General features: G+C 36.0%; 4 protein-coding genes across 5 annotated transcripts; 2 read left to right on the forward strand and 2 right to left on the reverse strand.

Annotated features, from left to right (window-relative positions):
* LOC104787894 (ATP sulfurylase 1, chloroplastic-like) lies at positions 582-2,869 on the forward strand. The gene is made up of 5 exons (XM_010513553.2): positions 582-1,206; positions 1,462-1,867; positions 1,958-2,218; positions 2,305-2,391; positions 2,501-2,869. The coding sequence occupies exons 1-5, from the start codon at positions 689-691 to the stop codon at positions 2,636-2,638; spliced, it is 1,410 nt and encodes a 469-aa protein (XP_010511855.1). The 5' UTR covers positions 582-688; the 3' UTR covers positions 2,639-2,869.
* Positions 8,280-9,680, forward strand: LOC104787904 (DNA-directed RNA polymerase IV subunit 7-like). 2 transcript variants are annotated; one of them, XM_010513565.2, is made up of 2 exons: positions 8,280-8,431; positions 8,765-9,680. In XM_010513565.2, the coding sequence occupies exon 2, from the start codon at positions 9,113-9,115 to the stop codon at positions 9,614-9,616; it is 504 nt and encodes a 167-aa protein (XP_010511867.1). In that variant the 5' UTR covers positions 8,280-8,431; positions 8,765-9,112; the 3' UTR covers positions 9,617-9,680. The 2 variants fall into 2 exon arrangements, with proteins under 2 accessions (XP_010511867.1, XP_010511875.1); XM_010513573.2 differs by having other exon boundaries at positions 9,092-9,680.
* On the reverse strand, positions 9,692-12,956 carry LOC104787920 (putative calcium-transporting ATPase 13, plasma membrane-type). Its single transcript, XM_010513581.2, has one exon. The coding sequence runs from the start codon at positions 12,844-12,846 to the stop codon at positions 9,778-9,780; it is 3,069 nt and encodes a 1,022-aa protein (XP_010511883.1). The 5' UTR covers positions 12,847-12,956; the 3' UTR covers positions 9,692-9,777.
* Positions 13,446-16,052, reverse strand: LOC109125695 (zinc finger BED domain-containing protein DAYSLEEPER-like). The gene is made up of 4 exons (XM_019228109.1): positions 14,358-16,052; positions 13,942-14,277; positions 13,747-13,821; positions 13,446-13,694 (listed from the first exon to the last, which is right to left on the reverse strand). The coding sequence occupies exons 1-4, from the start codon at positions 16,050-16,052 to the stop codon at positions 13,446-13,448; spliced, it is 2,355 nt and encodes a 784-aa protein (XP_019083654.1).

The following is a 27,269-nucleotide window of genomic DNA, read 5'->3' on the forward strand; positions in this document are numbered from 1 at the left end:
AAAAAATGAGAAAAAAGGGGACAAATATTCGTGATGTGACGTGGCAGATCGAGTGGTGTTAATATTCTAATATCAAGTGGTTTGTGTAGTAAGCAAATGCGTGGTCGAACCTGACCGTATTCTTGGGATGTATTCAACTGTAGCATCGGTCCTCACCACACAGTTTCCTAACTTTTATTTATTTCTTTCCTCAACAACATACAAAATTATTCATATTTATCTAATTACTCTGGATATATCTTTTATCTAACATGTCCCAAAACATAAAAATAAATTTATTCATAAAAATAATTACTATTATATGTTTTGTTCGATTATGACATTTATAGTTTATGAGTTAAATACAAAAGAAACGTATTGACCAAAAAAAATATATATATATACAATGACTCTGTGCTATACCAATAAGGTAACCTCGTTATAATATATGTCACACACTACTACTACTATTAATATAATCATACACTGAATAAAATTAATTAAATAACTAATACCCGTCCAGGTACATAATAATAATAATATTCGTAGATACGGTCCTTAATAATTACTATTAACTCTATAAAGCCAATCCAAACACCAAATCTCATTTTCCAATTGAAATGGGAACAAACAAACCATACCATCTCCAAGCTCTCTCTCCTCCATCTTGAAGTAGCAGCCATATAAGCCTAACAAGCCTTTCAAAAACATGGCTTCCATGGCTGCAGTATTAAGCAAAACTCCATTCTTATCTCAACCACTCACCAAATCATCATCCCCAAACTCCGATCTCCCCTTCGCTGCCGTTTCCTTCCCTTCCAAATCCCTACGCCGTCGCGGCGGCGGTGGAGGCGTGGGATCAGTCCGAGCCGGATTAATCGCGCCTGACGGAGGTAAGCTTGTGGAGCTTATCGTGGAAGAGCCGAAACGGCGGGAGAAGAAACACGAGGCGGCGGAGCTTCCTCGCGTCGAGCTAACGGCGATTGACTTGCAATGGATGCACGTGTTAAGCGAAGGCTGGGCAAGTCCACTCGGAGGTTTCATGAGAGAATCCGAGTTCCTCCAAACTCTTCATTTCAACTCGCTCCGTCTTGACGACGGATCCGTTGTTAACATGTCTGTTCCTATTGTTCTCGCTATCGACGATGAGCAAAAGGCACTCATCGGCGATTCTAAACGTGTCGCTCTTGTTGGTTCCGATGGTAACCCCGTCGCTATCCTCACCGAGTAAGTTCTTCTATTATTCTCTCGAATCAGATTTGATTGATTCATGAAGAAGAAGAAACTGAGATTTAGCTTTATCTGTGTTGATTGATATTGTAGTTGTTAGACTAGATCTGATTCGTTTGACAAAAGCTGAATACTCTGTTTATGCATCACTGTAGATACAATAGTCATTAAATGATATAGATGCATGATTGAAAATTGGATATGGATTTATAATTAGTTACTCAAAAACTTGTATGTTGCTGTTTTGATCAGCATTGAGATTTACAAGCATCCAAAGGAAGAAAGGATAGCTAGAACTTGGGGTACGACTGCTCCAGGTTTGCCTTATGTACAAGAGGCGATAACCAATGCTGGAAACTGGCTTATTGGTGGTGATCTTGAGGTTCTTGAGCCAGTTAAATACAACGATGGGCTTGACCGTTTCAGGCTTTCGCCTGCTGAGCTACGTAAAGAGCTGGAGAAGCGTAACGCGGATGCTGTATTTGCTTTCCAGCTGAGGAATCCGGTTCACAATGGTCATGCTCTTCTAATGACTGATACACGTAGGAGGCTTCTTGAGATGGGATACAAAAACCCTATCCTTTTGCTTCATCCGTTAGGAGGATTCACAAAGGCTGATGATGTTCCTTTAGATTGGAGGATGAAGCAACACGAGAAGGTAAAGAAACAACGCTTATTGATTGTGTGTATCTGAGTGAGAGCAACAACAATTGCTGTTATACTAAATGGGTTTATGATTCTAATACAGGTGCTAGAGGACGGTGTTCTTGATCCAGAGACAACAGTGGTTTCGATCTTCCCTTCTCCTATGCATTACGCTGGTCCAACCGAAGTGCAATGGCATGCCAAGGCTAGAATCAATGCTGGTGCTAACTTTTACATTGTGGGTCGTGATCCAGCTGGGATGGGTCATCCCGTAGAGAAACGTGATCTTTACGATGCTGATCATGGAAAGAAAGTACTAAGCATGGCACCAGGACTCGAACGGCTCAATATCCTTCCTTTCAAGGTATATAGAAAACACAATTGAAAAAGATTCACCCCTTTTTGTTCAGGCAAATGTTGAGATCTGATTCCTTGGTTCAATTTTGGCAGGTTGCTGCATATGACAAGACGCAAGGCAAGATGGCTTTCTTCGATCCGTCAAGGCCTCAAGATTTCTTGTTCATCTCTGGCACTAAGGTAAATCTATCAGTCCCCAAGAGAAATACTACATTGTGAAATCCTTCATCGCTTCATTGTATACTTACAAGAAAAAAAAATTCTCTAAATGTTTTTCGATTTCTTTCAGATGCGCACATTGGCAAAGAACAACGAAAACCCGCCAGATGGTTTCATGTGCCCAGGTGGATGGAAAGTTCTGGTGGATTACTATGAGAGCTTGACTCCAGCAGGTAATGGTAGACTACAGGAAGTGGTTCCGGTTTAAGACAAAAGACAAAACTGTATGTGCTTCGTTTCAAGTTGTAACGTTTGTATTGTGAGCCTTGTGGCAACAGTCATTGTTGTATAGGGAGAAAGCCTATGTATAATTAGGCTGGACCTTTTTCCAAATAAATTACAGAGAAAGACTGTTTCGTTTTGCAAGACAGTTTACGAAACTTGTAATATTTCGGTCTGAAACTTTGTACTATATGAATGAAACGATTGTGTTTATATATAACATGAACAGCTAATTAACTTTCTATAAAATTTTACGTGTAATAGATGCATGAATCATTGAATCTTTCATTTTTGACTCCATAATGAATTCATTCGACAAAAAAGTAATCATACCAGCAGTAGTTATGGGCCTTTCATAGGGCATGTAAATTAGGAAACCAACTTACGTGGTCTCCTCCCGACAAAGACGGATAGTGTTGTGTTGTCTTCTCCGACGCTTCGTTGCTCCTCGGCACAGGGAAATTGAAGTCTGTTTTCAAAGTTGTTCAATTAGAGGTTCTAGTTTCGTCTTTCAGTAAGTTCAATTAGAGGTTCTAGTTTCGTCTTTCAGTAATTCCTTTCAATATAATCATTCAGCTTTACAATCTTTCAGTGATTTGGTGCAACGGTAGAAATCACACATTCTTATTCCATGGGTAAGAGTGATGTTCGATTTTTTTTTTTTTTTTTTTTTTTTTTTTTTTTTTTTTTTTTTTTTTTNGGCTTTAGACAAAAATTGATTTGGTTTTAGTGTCTCACTCATCCATGATCCATGATCTTTGATTTTTGGCTTTGACTGTGATATATTTTTTTAAGTTGCAGTCCTTAACTTTAATTTAAACTATTCTAGATTTGGAGAATACAGAAGTGAAAGAGCTACTGGCCACTAATGCAAAATTAGAAGACGAAAAAAAAAGACTAACAAAAGAGGCAAGGCTTTTTTGTGGCTGTATTTTTCTTCCTATTGCGAATACATCTCTTCTGTTTCTGTTTCTCGGGTTAGTCCACATGATCTATTAGTTACTATGGAAATTATATGGATTGTTTTGTATTAATAGGTCACGTTAGTTAAGGGTATGTGCAAAAGCCTGCACAAGATAAAAACAGGTTTGCAAAAGAGCTATTCAGACATCTTGGAGGATAAAAGGAAACTAATGGAAGAACGCATGAGGCTGCGGAATGAATTAGATAAGAAAATTGTAAGTTTCTCCTCTATTTCACTTGTCTTTATAGTCACGTCCCGGTCCCTACTGTTTCTTAATATTTTTGTTTTTATAGACAAAATTTGATTTGGTTTTACTGACACATCCATGATCTTCGATTTTGGCTTTGACTGTGATATATTATTAATTTGATTTTTTTTTTTTTTTTGCAAATTGAATCTAAAGTTGTTAACTTTGGGGTTTTGTTTTTGTTGTGTGGAAGGTGATATCTCAAAACAAAACCCCGGAAGTGACCGAGAGAAGCTCAAACAATGATGAAGAGCATAGTTAAGTTGGTGTCAAGGAGAAAAGCAATCAGTTGGAGAGACACACTAAAAGAAAAGACCAAATGTCAGCTAGCATAAGATAGTTTTTTTTATGAATGAAACGATTGTCTTTATTTTATATATAATAAAAGCAGCTTATGTAACTTTCTATAAATTCACGGCATAAGCATGAATCATTGAGAATATTTCGTTTTTGTCTCCATAAACAATCAGGTGAATTTGTCTCATTTCGTGTTGTGTTGTCTTCTCCGACGCTTCGTTGCTCCTCGGCAGATGGAAATTGGAGTCTGTTTTCCAAAGTTGTTCAATTAGAGCTTCTAGTTTCGTCTTTCAGTTCATTCAGCTTAGTGCTTTTGATTTTTTCGAACCAATATTTTCAGTAGATTCAGTCTTAGCGTTTGTGAAGAATAACGATGGTGGAACTACAAACTGGTTTAAGCTTGTTTGTAAAATCAATGTTGGTTTGATGGACAATTAAAAAAATAATAGTTTAAATTTCAAATTTAGATTCCATAAATTAAGCAACTACAAAATCAAAACAATCAAGGCAGTATTATATTACGCTTGACAAACAAATTGATTGTTTCCTAAAATATCTATATCATCATTAACATGATGTTAATAACATCCTAAAATCTCGCCTCTTCGTAAAAAATTGATAGCCACGTAATTCCAAAATCTATCAAAATATTAATTCCGTAATCTTAACAAATCTGAAGTATAAATCCAGCTTTTTGGCAATTTGAATATATACGTTACTATTGCCTAATTGTCTCACACGCAGAAAGCTTTGATTAAGCGTCAAAGTACCGGTTTTATCGGTACAGCCGTCATTGTCTCACACGCAGAAAACTTTCTAATAATTTGTTGAATATCTTTTTTCTTTTATTCAATCGTAAAAATATTGAGAATTTAGTTAGCATTGCATGCGTTTTTTTCGTAGCATATATTTTAAATGATTGCTTGGAGAATATTTTATATGCAAAATTGGTAGTACGATTTCATACAGATATATGAATGAATTTTTATATGAATCATATACTAAAATTTGCACAAAAAAAAGATTTATTAAATATTAGCAGCTTGGGGTTGATTTTTACAGCTTCAAAATTCAAACTAGATATATATAGAGAAGTTAAATAGAAGGCGGTGCAACATTTTGAGTAATTCTTAATACCTCTACAAATTTATCATCAATGGGTTACAAACTTAGTGATTGCGATTATTTACGATTAAATTAAGTTATTATTTGCACCAAATAAAATGAACTTACTCCAAGATAATATTATTATTATACTTTCAAAGACAACATGTTCACAACTTGTTTACATAGCAAGCGCATGTTTTTTCAGGATTATCAGGTGACACCTGATAACATTTTCCGTGCTTCAAGTTTACCTTCATGCATTTTATGATGCAGTCTTTAGTTGTAATGCAAGAACCTACCCAATAATCGGTATTCGGTGTAACATCAGCTTCCGCAACATCTGTAATATTAAATAAAACAAATTAAAAATATAGTATATATAATATATAAATAAGCATATCATATAAATTTAAATAAAAAATGTAGATTATGTTGCATACTTGGGATCAAGAAAACGACCAAACACAAGAATATAAAACAGACAGATTTGTATGAGAAAGCCATTTTTTTTAATTATTTGTTTTGTCAATGAAACATAATCGAAACACTTACGAGTTATATATAGAGAGATATGGGAACATGCATTTATGACGATTTTATTTAATTTTACGTTGTTATTATAGGTTAATTTTCTAAGATTTGATAATGAACTCATCACAATCCCCGAAAAATGAAAGTTAATCATTATTCCAGATCCGAATTCATATTCTTCTTCCTATATTTGGTAGTAGGGACAATATATGGAATGTAATTGTGAGATCTTTGACAATAATATAAATTTTGGAATGTAAATATAATCCAAGTTTTAGTCATTTATGCAGTTATTTATATAAACAAATATTTAATTCTATCATCAACAATATACGTATCCATCGTGATTGATTAATATTGATATTGATGTTAATAGTGCGTATATTACGCTAATAAGAATTTACCAAATTTGTATGCGATTTTTCTATTTAGTATGTTGTAACTTGCAAGTAAATCTTTAATTAATATTGCAATATTCTGTGAATTAGAGGATCAGTTTGGAAAAAGAAAAAATCGCATATATATTTGGGAGGTTACGATTTGTGTAACCGGTTTTGATTTAAAGTCAGATTTAATTTCTTTATCAACTTTGCTTCTGCCATGACTTAAAAGGAAAAAATCGAAATAAGAATTAATTATTAGGGGATACGTACTAAAAATATGATCCCTAATTTTTAGCACTTACAACTCATTCCACGTCCCCTCCTCCCCACTAGTTATTTTCTACCATAAATTTGAGATTTTGGTCCGAGAGGAAGAGAAGAGAAACAAAGAAAATTTTTTTTTGACTTTTGATGCGTTCCTAAATCCATGTGGTCTTCTTTTGGTGTGTCGTCTCTCTACAGTGATCTAGTTTGAATGGTTTGCCAATTCAAACCAGTCAAACTAGTTGCGGTCGAGAGATGCACAAAAGAAGATTAAATGTCAATTTTTTTTCTACAAAAGAAAATCTATAGAACAAAAATACAACCACAATGGTTAATATTGTGGCATGTAGCTTTCAATTAATTAACCAAACCTATCTACTTCATTGTTCAATCTGGATATAGTGGTCCGTAGCTCTTTTACAGAAAACAAGTTGTTCATGCATTTTGGTTGGAGAATACAGGCCACTATATCCAATTGAATGAGGAAGTCGAAAGTTTGGTTGATGACTTTAACTCTATGCTTATTGAGTTTGATTTTTGATTTTTGATTTTTTTCGTTAATTGTTGAGTTTCATTTCTATTGTTTGCATGAAAAGTGTTTTTATAAAAAGTCATGAAGATATGGACACTGGCCTCATGCTCCAGAGAGCTATTGTTGTTCGTCTACTCGATGCCTTTTCTAGCAAGAAGGCAACAAAAGATCTTGGATACTTCATCACAATTCTTGAAACAGTCGGCGAGTGTAAGATCAAGGACCAGACTTGCGTAACTGTCTTTCCCGTGGTTTTAAGCCAGAGTTTAAATTTATATTTCATTCCTTTAAAAAGCAAAAGTCTATCTTGGCCTGTGTATACATGTTTAGTTTAGCTTAGTGCGAATACATGTACGTGTTATAATTTATAAACGATAACACTTATTGAGATCAACTTTGTAGTAAAATCGGATTTTGAATTTAAAATAAATTACGTGGCCTGTATTTTAAATTCCTGTAGGAAATAGGTTTAATTAGTTTGTAACCTCAAAAATCAAGCATTTAAATTCCTAAATTGCGATAATGATTAGCCAACATTTCCTAGCCTATAAACAGATGATAGTGAATCAAATTATATCATTCACATACCACATAAATCTAGCATGCATTATTCAAAACTTATGATTTCACTTATTCCACATAAATCCTAGTTGTTCCAACTTATTTAATTTTATGGTACATTGAACCATCTTTTTGAATACATAGTAGAAAAAAGTTATGAAAACTTCTTATTAGGCATGAAGGAATGGCGAGAGAAAAGATTCGTATCCAATTAGGGATACAGCATGTGGTTTGAATTTCTTAACATTTACCCACAAAGATTGATAAAGAAGGGTAACTACGCAAAATCAAAACTCTTATTATTTGTTTATAGATCTAATAAGCAAAGAGAACGAAGGATGAAGGTCATAACAGATAATTATGGACATGCTTTTTCGGATAGGCTATCGTGGATATATTATTAACAAACAAAACTTCATTCTCATTCTCTCCCTAGTTTGAGTAAGACCAGTTGTTGCTCAACACAAAGTAATGATGAGGTAAAAGAGTTACAGTTCACCAAACTAAGGGTATCGATCGCCAACTCAATTCAACTAACATCTAATCGTTTTCCGAAACTTTGTGACGACACAACAAACTTTGTCTTATGTTTAGTGAGTGACAGATTAGACATAAAATGTTTGGATTTAACAGACGTGGGAATAGAACCTGAAATGCAAATTAGGTGAGATATACATTGGTCCCATATAAGTTAATGGATGAGACTTATGTGTCGCCCATTTGTAGTAATGGGCCTATAAATTAGGAAACCAACTTACGCGTGGTCTCCTCTCAACGGCGACGGACAGTGTTGTCTTCTCCGACGCTTCGTTGATCCTCAAAGCAAGTGGAAATTGGAGGAGTCTGCTGATTCCGAAGTTGTTCCATTTACAGCTTCTAGTTTCGTCTTTCAGGTTAGAGCTTTTGATTTGTCAAACCAAATTTTTCAGTAGATTTCAGTCTTAGGGTTTTGTGAAGAAGAAGAACGATGATATTATAACGTTTTGGAAATACAAACTGGTTTAAGCTTGGTGGTAATAAAAATCAATGTTGGTTTGATGGTTAATGAAAAGTTGGAAACTTTGTGAATCTTCTTTAACTGTAGAGTTTAATTTCTATAATTGCATGCAAAGTGTTTGTTAAAATGTCTGAAAGAAAACTTAAAGATGATCATTTTGGTAGAATGCAAAACCTTCAAATCAGAATGTGATCTGACTATTTCTGATTATTTTTTGGAAATGTCACAGTTTCAGGCTGTGAAGAAAAAATGTTCATCAAAGTCAAATTGCCATGGAACGTTATGATTCCAGCTGAAGATATGGACACTGGCGTCATGCTCAAGAGAGCTATAATTGCATGCAAAGTGTTTCATTTCTTTTTGATTCTTTTTAACAAACAAGACATCAAAGTCAACTTTTTGATTCTTCTTAACTGTAGAGTTTCATTTCTATAATTGCATGCAAAGTGTTTGTTAAAATGTCTGAAAGAAAACTTCAAGTTGATTGTTTTCTGTAGAATACACTTCAAATCAGAATGTGATTTGGCTACTTCTGATTCTTTTGGAAATGCCATAGTTTCAGGCTGTGAAGAAAAAAATGTTCATCAAAGTCAAATTGCCATGGAACGTTTTGATTCCAGCTGAAGATATGGACACTGGCGTCATGCTCCAGAGAGCTATTGTAGTTCGTCTACTCGATGTCTTTGCTAGCAAGAAGGCAACGAAAGATCTTGGATACTTCGTAACACCCACGATTCTTGAAACAGTCGGCGAGGGTAAGATCAAGGAACAGACTGATGTGTTTCCCGTGGTTTTCAATGGAATCTGCTTTAAGATGTTTAAAGGAGAAGTTCTTCATGGTGTGGTTCACAAGGTGCACAAGCTCGGTGTCTTTTTGAGTTCTGGTCCTTATGAAACCATTTACCTATCTCACTTGAAAATGTCTGGTTATGAGTTCATTCCCGGAGAGAACTCGTTTTTCATGGATGAGAACATGTCCAAGATTGAGATTGGTGCCACAGTTCGTTTTGTCGTGTTGGATACTGAGTGGAGAGAGGCAGAGAGAGACTTCATCGACGAAGACAATCTTGGCCCGTTCTAGAAGATTGTAATCTGAGTTTTCACTTTATTAATATGCTATTGTAAAAACGCTTTTCTATGTAATTGTTTCAATCTTTATTTCAAATCTATTAAACATATTAAATGAAAAAAAAAAAAAAAAAATCAATGCTTCATAATGTAAGATCAAATTAAGAGGCTCTTTCATGATCTCTTCTTCCATTTCAGGTAGCTAAAGAAGTGTTTCTCTGGAACAGGAACAGACTTCACTAACCATCCAATAGGCCACGATGCAGCTGCAATCGCAATGCAAACTCCCCATTGACCCCAGTTCAACCTCTCAGTATTAGCAAATCGCTTGAGAAACTCAACCATCACCACTTGCAAAACCACAGTCACAACTATAATCCCAATGAAGAGCCTGTTCTTGTGTAAACCCTTGAACACGTTCTTCTTCTCCAAACTCCTCGCGTTAAACTCGTTGAACACCTGACAAAGCACAAAGGTATTGAAGATCAAAGTGTTCTTCACCTTCTCTGTCACATCGAAGATTGATCTTCCTCTAAACTGAAGCACCAAGAGCACAGAGATCTGATAAAACGCTTGAGCCAAAAGATTCCTCCACATGATGTTTGTGATCAATGGCGCCACTCTCCCTATAGGTCTCTTCTTCATCAGATCGTTTGTTGGTTTCTCTGTAGCTAAAGCCAATGCACCGAGTGTGTCCATGATCAGATTCACCCACAGTAACTGAACCGCTGTCAAAGGAACTTCTCCAGCTGAAACCGCAGCCACGAAGTTGATCACAAGAGCTGCTACATTGACAGTGAGCTGAAACTGAATAAACTTCTGAATATTGTTGTACACGCATCTCCCCCATTTCAAAACCGTTGCAACAGAAGCAAAGTTATCGTCCAAGATGACAATATCAGAGCTCTCTTTCGCAACTTCTGTACCTTGAATCCCCATTGAAAGTCCAATATCAGCTTCTTTCAACGCCGGTGCATCGTTAGTACCGTCTCCAGTAACTGCCACAACATGGCCTAGCTCCTTTAGGCATTTCACCATTAGAAGCTTATCAAACGGTGAAGATCTCGCCATTACTTTGATTCTTTCCACTTTTGCTAACCTTTCTTCTTGACTGTAGTTTCTAAACTCCTCTCCTTCTACCACTGCTTCACTGTTAACCTCATCTTCAGGTGTCAAGATCCCACACTCTACAGCAATCGCTCTCGCCGTGAAAATGTTATCTCCAGTGATCATTTTGATGTTTACACCAGCGAATTGGCAATCCTCTACTGCCTTCTTTACTCCAGGTCTACATGGATCTTTGATTCCAACAATCCCAAGTAAGCTCAACTTCTCTTCTTTCAACTTCTTGATGTCTTTATTGTCTTCTGAATACGCAAAGGCGATGCAACGGAGAGACTTAGCTGCCATGGATTGGATAATCTTCTCGAACTGAATCATATCATCTTCTTTAATCTCTCTCACAACTCCAGAACCATCGTAGAACGTTGAACACATAGCTAGAATCTTCTCAGCAGCTCCTTTCCAATGAACAACATTAACTTCTCCATTCTTCTTCTTCATTAACACGCCACTTCTCTTCTTCTCTGAATTGAAAGCTTCCACATGAACAACGTTATGTTCTCCAATCACTTCCTCCATATCCATCTTCAACTCCTCAACCGCCCAGCTCAGAATCGCTTTCTCCGTTGGACTACCAGAGAACTCATACTCTGTTCCTGACTTAGCCTTAAACACACTCCCTGTAGTATTCATCCCAACTCCTTGATGAATCAGTTCAACCAATTTCTGAGACACAGAAGAAGCTTTTCCTGACTCGAGACCGAACCAGAAATCAGTTACCTTCATTTGGTTAAGCGTCAGAGTACCGGTTTTGTCAGTACAAATAACCGTTGCAGAGCCCATTGTCTCACAAGCAGAGAGCTTCCTCACCATAGCTTGATCTTTCATCATCCTCTTCATCGAATACGCCAATGTTAATGTCACAGCTAATGGTAATCCTTCTGGTATCGCAACCACAATGATTGTAACCGCTGCTGCAACCATCTTAACCACAGCGTTCACTATCTCATCGCTCTTCGTCTTCTTTCCATTATAGTCACGGTTTCCACTCTCGTCTTTCGTGGTTCCCGTGAAGTAACGGACTAACAGAACCAAAAGAACCAAGAAAGCTACAAGTAAACCAACTTTACCTATCGAAGAAGTAAGCTTGTCTAGACGAGACTGCAATGGAGTTTGCTCATTCGTGTCACGAGAGATGTGACTCATCATTTGTCCCCAAGCTGTGTTCATTCCGACAGAAGTAACCGCCATTTTACCAAACCCATCAGCTATTTTAGTCCCGGAGAACAAGAATGTGTTTCCTGTTAAGCTAACCTCGACATGGTCGCTCTCTCCAGTCATGCTGGATTCGTCAACGTGCAACGAGTGTCCTTCAACGAACACACCATCCGCTGGAACTTGATCTCCAATGTTCAAACAAACGATATCTCCGACGACAATGTCAAAGATGGAAATCTCTTGACGACGTCCGTTTCTAACAACATCGATCTTGATGTTGCTACTTACTTTAGAGAGCTTATCGAACTGTCTGTTCTGTCTAAAGTTACTGACCGCAGAGACAGCTACCACCAAGAACACCGCTACGAATATGCTTCCTCCATCGTACCATCCTTCTTTCACTCCGTGCTCTTTGATACCGAACCCGAGAGATAACGTTGCACAACCGAGAAGGATGAGTATCGTGAGGTCCTTGAACGCTTCCACCACGAAATAGAAGAGACTCTTGGATGGTTGTCTCGTGTAAGTATTAGACCCGAACGTCAAACGCCTACGTTCGATCTCATCAGCTTCTTCGTTGATACCGACACGTGTGTTAGTCTTTAAGGCCGAGACTAAGCCGTTAGGACCACCAAGAGACTCAAGTTTCTCTTGGTTCTTGTTCTTGACGAGATCGTTTAAGGTTTCAGTATCAATCTTGAAGTGATCTCCATGATGATCATCTTTTTGATGGTGGTCAAGATCAATGGCGGTGTAAGAAAGGGAACGAGGGAACAACAAACCGGGTTTTCGGATAGCGTGTTTGGCGCAGTTGAGGAGAGTTCTCGAACAGTAGATCTTGATGAACGCTAATTGCCACTTCTTGTTTGGTTTGCTTAGGGTTTTGGGAAGTTCCAGAAGAACCTCAACGCCTACCACCTTGTTCTTCTTCTTCTCTGCATGATCAGGAACGTTTCTTCTCATTGTTTCTTGGTATTTCTTAAACCGGAATTACTAAACCGAAAAGACGAAAAAAAAAAAAAGAACCAGGAAATTGTATAAAATCTTTTGTTTTGTGAAGGCAATGTTGTAAAGCCAATACGAATTGCAAAATAAGAGAGCTGATGATGTAAAGATGATAGTTTCAATTGGGTTTATAGTTAGTTGATTAGTCGGTCATTACGTATCATCTACGAAGTTTCGTAGCAATGACTAGAGCTGTCAAAATGGGCTGTTTACGTCCATTTTGACCCGTCCAACATTGTCCAATTTGATTTTGGACAAATAGCTGTCCGTGTCCATTAACATCCGGTCCATTAACGACCATGTCCACTTATGCCCATATTTTTATGGGTTATCCATGGGTGTCCATTGGACAACATATAACAAATTTTGTAAGATGAGAAAAAATGGTGTAATTAGTTTAGAACATAAAACATAAGTGATCCTTTTGTGCTGCCAATTACATAAAACATAAAAGATCCAAACACAATGATCAACATCCAAACACAATGATCAACATCCAAAAGCAATAAAGCAAACATGAACATCTAGAATATTTTAAACACAATGACACACATATTTCAAACTCCTTCTCCTTCTCTTTCCCCTTCTTTGCCTTCTTCGAATGGATCAACAATCTCTTCAAAACCTTTAAGCCAATTTCTTGCGCAGATTAAAGCTTGGACATTAGAAGGAAGGAGTGAACTCCGATACTTGCTTAACACCCGACTTCCAATGCTAAACGAAGATTCTGAAGCTACAGTCGTAATAGGGATGCTAAGGATGTCACAAGCCATAGAAGACAGTTCTTGAAAACGGTTTGCATTATCCTTCCAATATTTCAAAACATCCAAGCTCTTAAATGCCATTATGTCCCAAAACCGGTTCATCTAAGTACTTGTCTAATGCTGACTTGCCATTAGCACCAACTGTTTGGGAGATGAAAGCATAAAAGTCCTGAAACAGTTCAAACACAAATATGCAGCAGCTCAAAACACTTAAGTAGCAGAAACAAAACACTTAAGTAGCAGAAACAAAATCGATACAAAAACAAAGTAGTTTAAACAAAACACTTACACCATATCCAGGAAGAATGTTTTGCTCCATATTGTTTGACTTTGAACTTCCTGCTGCTGTTTTTGTTGGATTCTTCTTGTAAACATCAAAAAGCTTCTTCAGCTTCTTACGCAAGTGATCCACCCTTGCTTTACTAGTTGACGCATCAAGGGTATTGAAGCAATACTCTATATAGGTAAACTTCAATCTAGGATCAAAGACCGCAGCTAGAGCAAGTATGTCACTATAATCCTCCCAATACTTGTCAAATTTCTCCTTCATACCTTTCACCATCTCACAAATCACATCATCATAAGAGTACTCTTGAGCTTTCAGCCAAGTTTCAATTTTCCATACCTAAACCAAGGACAAATCAAAGTTAATATGTCGAATACCTAAATCAAAGTCAAATCACATCGTTATTATGTCAATCATACCTGATTGAAATACAAATTGGCAGTTGGATAAGATGAACCAGAGATCAAATTCGTCATCTCTGCAAATGGGGTCAACAGCTCATAGATCAACTCTGCTCTTGTCCACTCAATATCAGAAGGGAAAGATTGATAACTTGTATCAATCTCTGCAAGATGCCGAAGGGCTTCCTTATAGATGATTGCTCTTGAGAGCATAAGGTGAGTTGAGTTCCACCTAGTTGAAACATCTGAAAGTAGTTCACCCTTAGCTTCAATTCCCATTGTTTCCACACATGTTTGAAAGGATTGTTTTCTAGTCTCATTCACCCTCACAAACTTAACACTATTTCTGATTTTCTCTAGAGCACCATCAATCACATCCAATCCGTTTTGCACAATCAGATTCAAGATGTGTGCAACACATCTCACATGAAAGAACTCTCCACCACACACCAAATTTTTCCTAAGCTGCCTCTTGAGAATTCCTTGCATGTTGTCATTTGAGGAAGCATTATCAACTGTAATTGTGAACACTCTCTTTTCTATTCCCCAATCTTTTAGCAATGCCAACACCTTTGTAGCTATTCCAGCACCCGTATGTGGAGGAGGAAATGCACAAAATGACAAAATTTTTGTCTTCAAATTCCATCCACTATCGATATAGTGTGCAGTCAAACACATGTATCCCTCTATTGTGATTGCCCTCCACAAATCTGTTGTTAAACAAAACCTACCCGGAACTTCACCCAACATCTTTCTAAGCTTCAGTTTCTCTTTCTCGTAGATCTTTAAGCAATCAGCAGCCGCAGTATTTCTTGACCAAAACTCGATGTTGGAATTTGCATACTGAAAAGCCTCTCTAATTCTTCTGTACTCAACGAAAGAGTAAGGCAAATCATGTTCTATGATTGCCAATCCTATCATCTCCCTAAACACCATCATATCTAACTTTCTGTTTCCACATGAAGGAGTGCTTCCTGGAGTCTTTGAGCATGATTCCATGTGACGCAAGAGAGTATTGGTGCCACTTCTACGAAGATCAAGGCAATAAGTATGCTCACAACGGGTGCATCTAAGATTATTCCTACCATCATCCAACTTATCTCCAACAATTTCAAAATTTTTCCAACACCTTGACCTTTTACGTTTACCTGTAGACTTGCCTGTCCTCTTATCAACCGTACTAGCTACTGAATCTGCTTCTACACGTTCCTCTCCTACATGTTCTTCTTCATCCGGATTCATATCATGCTCAATCATATAATCATCTCCACTCATATAATCATCTTCAAGGTTTAGTGTATCANTTATGATTGCCAATCCTATAATCTCCCTAAACACCATCATATCTAACTTTCTGTTTCCACATGAAGGAGTGCTTCCTGGAGTCTTTGAGCATGATTCCATGTGACGCAAGAGAGTATTGGTGCCACTTCTACGAAGATCAAGGCAATAAGTATGCTCACAACGGGTGCATCTAAGATTATTCCTACCATCATCCAACTTATCTCCAACAATTTCAAAATTTTTCCAACACCTTGACCTTTTACGTTTACCTGTAGACTTGCCTGTCCTCTTATCAACCGTACTAGCTACTGAATCTGCTTCTACACGTTCCTCTCCTACATGTTCTTCTTCATCCGGATTCATATCATGCTCAATCATATAATCATCTCCACTCATATAATCATCTTCAAGGTTTAGTGTATCACCCATATGAAATAACCAAAACCAATAAGTGTTATCTATATATAAACAAGTGTTATCTATGTCAAGAGCACAAACAATAATCTATAAGGAAGCTATTCTACAATTCAACAAATCGAAAGAGAAGAAACATAAATCTCAAATGGGTCTCTCCCAAAATTGAAAGAGAAGCAAACCCAGTTTCAATCTAAGTAAAGCAAACCCAGTTTCAATCGAATTCAAACAAACCCAGTTTCAATCGAATTCAAACAAACCCAGTTTCAATCGAATTCAATCGATACATAGGAGAAAACAATCTTACCGATAGTGCTTTGAGGAGAAGAACTGAAGAAGAGCTTTGCGGAGAAGAACTAAAGAAGAGCTTTGAGGAGAAGAAATGAAGATTTCAAAGAGAAGAACTGAAGAAATCGAGGAGAAGAACTGAAGAAATCGATTTCTGTTTAGGAGAAGAAGAGCTTCCAAGAAAATAAGAAATCGATTTGTGTTTTCCCCAAATCGATTTTAACCTAAAATTTTCAGACCAATGGGCCGTCCAATGTCCACGCTGTCCGTCCAGTTTTGTCCGTGGGCAAAAGCGGACTAAGCCCATTTAAGCCCGTTCAAAATATGGACTTGTCCATAACCCGTCCATAATGAATTGGACATGGGCAGATCATGGACAGCTCGCTCATTTTGACAGCTCTAGCAATGACAACGAAAGTCATGTTCACCGGAATTTACAGCTTTAAAAGCGAAGCAGTTACAATGAAATCGATATTAATACTTTTTAATTGAACGTATCAAATTTTAAATCAAGTTATACACAATAATATAAATGAAAACGAGTGAAAAAGATATACAATTGAATACAAACTTCCTCTCCAAAACTTACCTATAAAAAAAAGTATCAAGCCACATTAGGTAAAGTATCTAAGTAACCAAAAAAAAAAGAAGTAAGTAAATATTTTCTTAGATTTTCTAAATTAATATCCTTACATTAGGGGAATTAGTTTAATTGTTTATGTTTAAAACTTACATAATATTCTTTTTAATGTAATTTATGATTAAAGAAAGGTGTACGGAACTCATTCAAATCTTATATATTATAAAAGATGATGTTCTAGGATTTTTTTGTATCATAAAGGATAATTTCTTTAATGTATTTAATGTATTTTTATTCTTAAAATCAAATAACTAATTAATGTTTTTATTTTTCTAATAAATAATTAAATATATTCATGTACTTGAATGGCAAGTGTGAGAAAAGTATGAGTAAATGAGTATTAAAAAAAATATAAAACAAAAGTAATTAATAATAATACAACATTTCTTATTTTTTTTAATCTTAGTCAAAATTTAAAAATCATCTATTACGATACAGAGGAGTATTTATTTAGTATTTTTTTTTGAGATAAATATATAATCCATAAGAAGAAATACTAAATATCAGTAAACAAGTGTAATTTGAGTAAATTGCTGCCAAGGGTCAAAACTCTTTTGGAAAAATATATAGCCTCCTAGTACGAAACGAAATCTTCAAAATTATATTTTTAAAAGAACAAAAAAACCAAACAAAGTCAAGTCTACTAGGAAACATTATGAACAGCAAAATCGAAACCGTTTCGAGTTTTTCTTTTCTTTTTTATAAAAAAAAGATTAAAACATCAGAGTCATTTAGTCATGGACCTGACCTGGAAACGTCACGGCCAACATAGATGACTTGTTTTACAAATAGGATGTATGTATAAAGTGTGTATAGTCCGTGTTCATTTAATTTCGGTGTAATAGTATATATGTATCTAACATCCGTTGGCCTCGTAGTGGCATATCGACATGCCTACTTTTTTTTTATATAGTATATTCTTTGTTTAACGATTAAGGAATTGGAATTGATGATATATTTATTTAGTTCTATCAACTTCTTCAAATTAGTTATTTACCATTTCAAAGAGTTTAATACGTGTGGAATTCGAATCTATCACAATTTGTAATAACGGCTGATCCTAACATAGTCCTAATTTTCATTACACTTCATATGGTGGATAACATTCCATGTAGACTTGTGGCCTAGTTGGCCTACTAGTGGTATATAATTATATACGTGTGGCTTGTTCATGTGTTTTTAACATTAACAGATTTGCTAAAAATTTTAGAAAATGTCCTTGATATTCTACTCTTAGACCGCACGTTGTAAAATCTTATTTATCCAAAAGTTACGTTTCGGTTTTAATATCTACAAACAAATGACTTAGAATTGTTGTAAAGTAGGAAGGAGTATAACTTCCTAACAAAGTTTATCGTCTGGTGTGGAGAAATTTAATATGCTATGCAAAGACTTTACTTATAGTCTTATATTAGTTAAAAAGATGACTTTTAGAAGATGAAAACAAAAAATTCCATGTCTCAAGTCTAAACCACCATTAATGGATTCCTTGTAGGAACCACTGAGCATTTATCATCACATTTTCGTATACGATATTCTCCGGCAAGACAAAAAAAAAAAAGGTATGACATCATGAAAGAAAACGTAAGCAACATAGAAGTCGTTAGCAAGTGGAAAAATATGGGGAATAGATTGGTATATTATGGCGGAATAGGGTTATGGTTGATTTACAATTCGATATTTGACCCAATTTGTAACTAATTTGTGGCTTACCTTACCTTATAGCTGAACACATGTGTTTTGTAACTGATATTTTCTCTAGTTTTTAATCATATGATTTTTGTTTATTGTTATTCTAATTTAGCATTTCGATGTAGAGGAATGGGAGAAGATTTGTATTATTCACATGACCAACATATTTATACAAGAGTTTGTTGTTATCACAAATATACTATTACAATAAGGTGAGATCTTTATAAGATAAAAGACTTTACAGATTGAAGCATATCATATCTATATTAATAAGCTCCCGCAAGATGGAAGTCGGTGGCAGAGTCCAATCTTATTACAAAGAGTGTCAAACCGTTGACGAGGCAGAGGCTTAGTTAACGCATCTGCCAGTTGATCTTCAGAACTAATGTGAACAACTCGCAGTTGCTTGGCGTGTACTTGCTCACAAACAAAATGATAATCAATAGCCAAATGCTTCATCCGAAAGTGAAACACCAAATTTGTAGAGAGGTAGGTAGCACCAACGTTGTCACAAAACAGAACCGATGTGACAGGGGACTGAATACCAAGTTGAGACATAAGAGAATTAACCCACTTAACCTTAGAAGCAGCCGCAGTAAGAGCCCTCTACTCCGTGACCAATAAGAATATAATATGACTACTCGGTCGGTATAAGTGTATTTGATACCATGTATATAATATGAGTTCCATGACTTAGTAAGAGCCCTATACCAAGTTCAATCTGTGAAGTCTATATCTTATAAAGATCTCACCTTATCGTATTAGTATGTTTGTGATAACAACAAACTCATATATAAATATGTTGATCATGTGAAGAGATCAAAGTTTTGTGAGGTTTGGAGATGTTGAAAGCAGGGGAGGATTCAGCAGAACTAGAAGAAACTTCGGATATCATGGTGGCAAAAAGAGAGATTGCAGAGAAAACAAGAGAAAGAAAAAAAAAATCGATGAGATCTTAAGTTTTTTTATTCTTTGGATCATTGCTCTCATACCATGTAGAGGAATGGGAGAAGATGATTTGTATTATCGATATAAACATCATATTTATACAAAAGTTTGTTGTTATCAGAAACATACTAATACAATAAGGTGAGATCTTTATAAGATAAAGACTTCACAGATGAAGCATATCATATCTATACTAATATACCATTGTTATAGATGTCACTTTTTACTAAACGAAGAACTAGTATCTAGTTAACCGAAGAAACGATACTAAACAAAATAAATACAGAAATTTCAGACCTGTATAATACAATAAAACCTCTATAAATTAATAAGGTCGGGACCATGAAATTTTATTAATTTATAGAGGTTTTAATTTATTGATAAAGTAATAATTATTAATTTATCGATAAATTCATAAAATATTAATTTATGAAGAGATTTTCTCATTTTCATAATTTTGAATTTTGAAAATTTTCTATTACAAAACAATATATTTTTGTTATCATTCACATTTTTTTAAGAATTTCTTTAATTTATAATATTGGCTATCGTAACAGCTAAATGTCAATTGTTTACTAGATTATCTAGGTAAAAATTAAAAATCTTAAAAGTTTAGAGTTTAGAAGAAATTGTTACTATTATCCTTCATGGTAATGATGAAGTCGAAGAAGATATTGCGATACCTTTAGAACCAGTTACTAAAGAACCAATTATCGCATATAGGATTCTCCACAGTTTTTGGATGCGAGAAAATAAAAATGAGAAAGATTAGAGATGAGCTCTAACAAGAATAAAGTCATATTTCACTACATTTTCTTAGATAGGCAAACAACCATAGAGTCATATCTCACTAGATTTTCTTAGATATATATATATATATATATATATATATATTTTAATTTCTTTGATTATTAATTTATGATATTGATGGGATTATAGTTTTATATAGAATTATTAAAAAAAATATTATTTTATTATTTTATCGAAATGTGTCATTTTTTACACTGACCCAACTTGGGACCGGAAAAATTTATTAATTTATATCGAGTATTAATTTAAAGAGTATTAATATATAGAGGTTCTAATGTATATGAAATTTTTTTATTGGTTTGGTAAGATCGTCGTAAATATGTCAATTTTTTTTTGATAATTTCGTAAATATGTTGAAGTTATTAAATTTAGCGGTTTATACTTTATACTACGAGAAAATAATGTAAGATTGCTTCATGAACCAAAAAGGGTACGCAAAAGTTTTGAATGATAATTATCAAGTGCAATGTAAATAAAAGTGGACCAACTCTAAAAAGCCAATACGAATAAACAAAGACTTTGGTCAACGTTAAGAATAAAAAATTGACTTCTATATAATTTTATAGTCAATAGAACAAACGACAAAAGATTCTTCCACATTGGATAATTTAAAGTACATTGCTTCTTCTTTTTTAAAAAAAAAGATATTATTGTAGTGAAGAAAAATTGCATGAATTCGACAAAACGAAACTTAGAATAATATAAAAATGAGAGAGAACAGATTGTATACAATTTCGCCTTAGACCAGTACATTTGCTTAAGTGATAAGGTCCTTCTTCCAACTCCAAGCTCATTAACCCTATACGACGTTTTGAAGGTATTGTGCAAACCAACGACACCTTTCCCCACAATCATTTGAACAAATTGTATATATACACAATTTGGCATAGACTATTACCATCCAATTTTTTGATATATCATGGTTTTTACGGTTTTTAACATGATATAAGTATGCTTTTTGAGTCCTTTGATTTGTTTTCTAGGATGTTTTTGAGCCCTTACAAGTTTTATAAGATTTTGGTATGGATGGAACAAGGTGGAGCAATTAAGATCTTTTTGAAGCATTGAACCGAAGGAAATCAACTTGGAACCAATCACGAGTAATGGTGTCGATCGACACCATCCTTGGTGTATTCGACATCCTTTAGCCGACACAAAAGATGGCCCAAAGTCGAAGTTTTACAAAGCTACCTGAAGTTTTCCAAAATTGCAAGATTAGTCCCTGATATGTTTTAGGATATATATATAGTATTTTTAGGTTTTAGAAACCCTTAAGCTTTATTTTCTGCAACTTTTTGAGGGAAAGATCTAGAGAGCCTTGGAGAGACAAGTCAGAACTCAACCTTGTTGAGAGAAGATTTCGAACTTTCTTACTTCTTTATTACTCTTTCTTATGCAATTAATTCAGTTATTGATTTGTACCCACGAAACTGTTCTTTTGGTTTGCGGATGTTACATTATGTGGACAAGTTTACTCTTAATTTATCTAATTATTAGTAAAACTCAATTAACCAAAGGAAAAAAGCTCTCATACCCAAGTATCGAGGACCTCCATCTAACCATATTTTTTGGCTCTGGTGTAGCCATAGATCATCGGCGTCTAGACCTCACCCTTTCTTTTGGATTCACTTAATCTCTCTCTCGTCTCAAGCTTTTTCCTGATATTTTCTCACCCTTTCATAACTTTTTACCCTTTCAATTATTTTCCAAATTTTCAAGCTTCCTTGGTCAATCATTCTATAGTGGCAAAAGATGGAAGAGATGTCATGCGACCCTTTTCTAGACCTAACCTCTACTCACAACATTTCTGAAGTTATCTCCACCCCCAAAACCATCCCATGGTCTTAAATCTGTTCTAATTGGAATGTCTATTGAAGCTCCCCTAAAGAACTTGTAAAGCATGGATAGCCGCTGATGGTTGCTTCAATCCCAACTATCTGCTCGTCTCTGCGTAGCCGTCACACCATCACATTTTCCTGTTTAACCGAGGAGGCCCTACGGTTTCAGATGTTGGTTCTTTACCCAAATTTAGGCCCATTATCCAGTTATCGTCCCATCTCCATTAGATTTGGCCCAATCACACTCTACCGGTGGTCCAAGTCTGTCTCTCATGTTATCTTGTCAACACAAATCTTTCTGATTCATCGATTCTCTGCCTTAGGTGGTCAAAAACTCCACTTGATATGTGAATTGATTCCACGAGACTAGTTCTCGCATTATCATTCCGAAATCCTGTCACCATATTCATATCCAGCCAAACTTTGTAAAAGCATAATCTTGCTAACCCCTTTTCGACTATGTAATAGCTCTTCTCTGTCAAGGTTAAGTTTTCATTTTTCTCTATCAATCTCAATCCCTTTAATGCCTTTTAATTCTGTTTTGGCTGTTCGATTACATTCTAGAAGAGTTGTAACGCCCGTGAACCGAGTCCTGGTTTTGGAGGTTGGTGTCGACCGACACCAAGGGGGTGTTGATCGACACCATATTGTTTAAAGGTTGTCGGTTTGGTTTGTTCTCCAGTTTTGTGTGGTTTAGTGGTTTTGAAAAAACCCATAAGTTTTCTGTAAAAGGGAAGATGCCTCGTTCTGTATAGGAGTTAATGCTCGAACCGTTTCATGCCTTAAAAGAAGAGGAGAGGGGTGTGGGTTCTCTCTGGGAAGGGATGAGAAAGATGATGGTTTGGGATGGAAGGGAAAAGGAAGGAGGTATTAGTGTGGGAGGTGTTGAGAATCGCAGACCCCAATTCACCTCTATAGTGAATCGTCTACCGCGACTCTGCCCCTACTCCTCGTCTACTTCACAGATCAATATGCATAACATAAACATAACACAGCGATTTAACGAGTTCCCCTCATGTAGAGGGTACATCTCGTGTGGGAACCTTCTCCCACAAACATCCACTATCAATCGTTCAAGGTTTTACATAGTGTTTCATATACAAGCTTAGAGAACTAGCAACTACAAAGAAACCTGAAGACGAAAATACATAATAGATCTAGCTTTTCTTCTTCCCCTCTCTTTGTTTCTGGTTCACCTCTCACCTCAATGTATAACATGGTTCACCTCCAGAACCCCAAAGAAGCAGGTCCACCTTCGTCTCTCATCAGAGTGTCCTGAAGACACCTTAAACCTAGACAAGGTTATGTCCGGCTCTCAGCCCTTCGACCCCAACCAAGCTTGTGCTCATTTATCATGGTTCTACGCACAGCTTCAAGCTCCATGTACGACGCCCTGCGCATGCTCTCTGCATTGCGCCTTGCATCTCTGCATCTGTCCTGCACAGCGCCCTGCGCTGTGCCCTACAGCCGCCACCAAAGTACCACCAGTTTCTTCTGCATCTTTGTGATTACTCCTTTTTCTTGTTTCCTCAACCCTAGCTTCCCTTATATAGTGAAAACCCTAGAGCTTATGTCGGTTTATCCTTGCAGACCACACAACCCGGATCCTATATGGGCTTCACACCAATATGGGCCCAGTTCATGTTTCAGACCAAATAAGCCCATATGAAGCAAACATTCACAACAATCTCCACCTTTTGCTTCATTTGGCCCAACTCACAAAATCCCCTATGTGTTTATTCTTTCCTGAGAAGAAAAACAAATCTTGTCTTCTCCTATCGAACCTGCAACTTCCAATGATCTTCATCTTCATCCACCTTAGGAATTTTCTACTCCATCTTCAGAAACTTCAAGAAATTCGCGACTCTCTCTCAAGCTTCCTTCTCCTGATGGCATTAATCCCACTTGTAGACGAACTCTGACCACTTAACCGACATCCTTAAAGAAACCCTTAATAACTTTGATTCATTGATAATCAATACAGAACAATACCAACCATTAATGTTCCTTTTTGTCCTCCAATGTCATCCTCTGACATTGCTCTGAAATTCCCAGCACTTATCGAATCCTTAGACTGTCTCATTGACTGTCCCTCTGTTCTAACTTTCTAAAATTTCAGTATGCGAAGCCATACAACTTCTCCCTTGTTCTTGACAGCTTCTCTAAATAGCTTACGATACTCTTCAGCTATCCCAACAAGTTCTTGTAACTCCTTACACAAATCATCTTCTTCAACCTTGTTTCTCCTGATCTTAGAAACACTTATGAAGACTTTGATTCTCATGTTTCTCACAACAGCTCCACCTAGAATAAGAACTTCTGATTCACCCACAGGTAACACCTGACTTGCTTGTGGACCTTTGATCTTGAACCTTTAGAATAGTAAAGCCTAAGATATCTTCCTCTCATAACACGATTATAACAATCATATAACATCTCCTATAGTTTCTGATAAACGCCACAAACTTGTTATCACGATTGTATATCATCTGTATCCGTCTGCAACCTGATTCACTTGGTCGACCTTTGATTCCTCTCATGTGCAGTGAGCTTGAACCAAATTTCCTTGAATCCCATGCAGAACACATGAATCATACATGCTTCAATCCTGAAACAATCTATGATTCATCATGTAAACAATCTTAACTCAATGCATTACTCCTGAGATTGAGTTTACATCCCATTTGTTTAACCAATTGACTTTTGAACCCAGCTTATATGATCTGATTGTACAACCTCCTGTTCAACCTCATGTTAAAACAAATGTCCGACCAACAGCTTTTGAACCTCTGCTACTCTCCTTGTAACAGCCTTTAGTGTTTCACTCTAGAATCTCTGAAGCCACACTTACTGCAACATAACCCTACAATAGTTCTTCACTTTTGCAGACCTTACCAAGAAGAACCTTGGTACCAGCATCATACCTTTTCTCACCATTCATCAATACAATTTGACATTTCTTCACAATTGATGAATCCTCACTTAACCATCATGTAAGTGACTCTCCTGAGAAACTTAACGATGCTACTAGACCCACTAGTCTTCTACTAGTCTTGTCTATCATAACATGCATCTTTAACCACCAGAGATCTACTTGACTCTTCCCCTTATACTCACATGCTTCCTTATTAAGTGTCAACAAAACACTTAAACTTCCTGCAAGTGAAAGCCTTCAGAAGATTCATCCACCAAATTATCTCTGTAGTTGCAAACAGACGAACCAGATCTTTTATGTTTCTGATTCTCTTCTCAATGCAGATACACAACCCCAGTCACCTTTCGCCAGCCTTGTAGATTCTTGCACTTACTTGCAGTGGCGGATTCAGAAAAATTATTTGTATGGGGCACAAATAACTTATTACTAATTAATATTAAATTTTTTTGTCAACACTCTAATATTAAATTAAAATAATAAAAATATTAAATATGACTTTCCATTTATAGTAATTTAAATTTTATTTTTATTTGATTTCTAAATGTATATATAATTGCATATTAGATATATTTATAATTATAATTATATTTCACACAAATTTAAACTCTAAATATATTAGATAAAGTAAAAAAACTTTAAGATTGTATACTAAGTTTGCAAATATTTTTAAATTTAAATGTAAATATAGTTAATAGTAGAAAAGGAAGATTCAGATTTTGTTAAAAATTAATTACAATTACGAAAGAAATAAATAAGCCTGAAAGACTATGAAACTAATCATAAAAAAATAATTAAAAATATTGTAGACATTTAATGAGGGAATGTGGCCATGGAAAAAGGAAAATAAGAATACAACGAAAAAAACTATAGACAGCATCGAACTCGTCACAAGATGGTGCATGTGGGACACTTATGCCAAATGAGCTAGGAACGCACAAAACATCAATATCCATTAGAAATTTTTATAATTTAGCATGGGGCACGTGCCACACCTAAGAACCCCGTAGATCCGCTCCTGCTTACTTGCAAACTCTTGCACAGTCCTGCAACGTCTACAAAAGTCTTTTTGAGATTTTAAGTCAACTTGAAGAACAAACTCCACCTTGACAAAGAAAATCTCATTGTTAGCAACTTCGACTCTTGGTACTCTTCTGCATTTCCATTCACTGTAAACCTACCTAGATTATAGTATGTTCAAATCTCTGACAACTTGATATATTCTTGAGACTTAGCCATTCACCCAACACCTTTCAAAACTGACCACTTCAACATAAATTGCCTAGTCCATCTCATACTAATCTGAATCTTCGACACAACTTGTTGACCTAACAACCCTCTTACACACAGATTCACCTCTGAAGGCGTCCCTTAGTAAATCCGTGATTCCTATAGTTGTACCTTCAACCAATTCCTGAACACCACTACACAGACTTTCAACAACCAAAAAACTGATTTTTCAATAGTTGAAGACGTCTACATCTTTGTGTTCTCCTAGTGTCTAGATTCCCTAAACTGAAACAATTTTGAGTATTCAGAAGCTTCAAAACAGAACATCACATGTACCTTGTGACGCAGTGGAAAACTGAACTCCTATTTTGATAAGTTCTGAGCCTTATAGATGATGCTTTGATTCACTCTTCACAGCCATGTGCAAATCACCTTCACACATCCATCCATGAACCTGAATCAAACACTGCAGATAACTCCACCTTAAACCCAACCCCATAATTGATTTAACCTTTGAATCAAGAACACCTTCACCTCTGTAGTGAATCGCCTACCGCGACTATGCCCCTACTCCTCAACTACTTCACAGATCAATATGCATAACATAAACATAACACAGAGATTTAACGAGTTCCCCTCATGCAGAGGGTACATCTCGTGTGGGAATCTTCTCCCACAAACATCCACTATCAATCACTCAAGGTTTTACATAGTGTTTCATATACAAGCTTAGAGAACTAGCAACTACAAAGAAACCTGAAGAAGAAAAGACATAATAGATCTAGCTTTTCTTCTTCCCCTCTCTTTGTTTCTGGTTCAGCTCTCACCTCAATATATAACCCTGAAACACCTCC

Source organism: Camelina sativa, chromosome 1 (assembly GCF_000633955.1).
Source record: "Camelina sativa cultivar DH55 chromosome 1, Cs, whole genome shotgun sequence".
Classification (NCBI taxonomy): domain Eukaryota; kingdom Viridiplantae; phylum Streptophyta; class Magnoliopsida; order Brassicales; family Brassicaceae; genus Camelina; species Camelina sativa.

What these genes read in the sequence shown, in the direction of transcription:
- LOC104787894 (XM_010513553.2), top strand. Translation starts at nt 689, where the DNA reads ATGGCTTCCATGGCTGCAGTATTAAGCAAAACTCCATTCTTATCTCAA. An exon ending in CCCGTCGCTATCCTCACCGA is followed by an intron (nt 1,207 to 1,461) that starts GTAAGTTCTTCT and finishes TGTTTTGATCAG; the next exon opens with CATTGAGATTTACAAGCATC. An exon ending in TCAATATCCTTCCTTTCAAG is followed by an intron (nt 2,219 to 2,304) that starts GTATATAGAAAA and finishes CAATTTTGGCAG; the next exon opens with GTTGCTGCATATGACAAGAC.
- LOC104787904 (XM_010513565.2), top strand. Translation starts at nt 9,113, where the DNA reads ATGTTCATCAAAGTCAAATTGCCATGGAACGTTTTGATTCCAGCTGAA.
- LOC104787920 (XM_010513581.2), bottom strand. Translation starts at nt 12,846, where the DNA reads ATGAGAAGAAACGTTCCTGATCATGCAGAGAAGAAGAAGAACAAGGTG.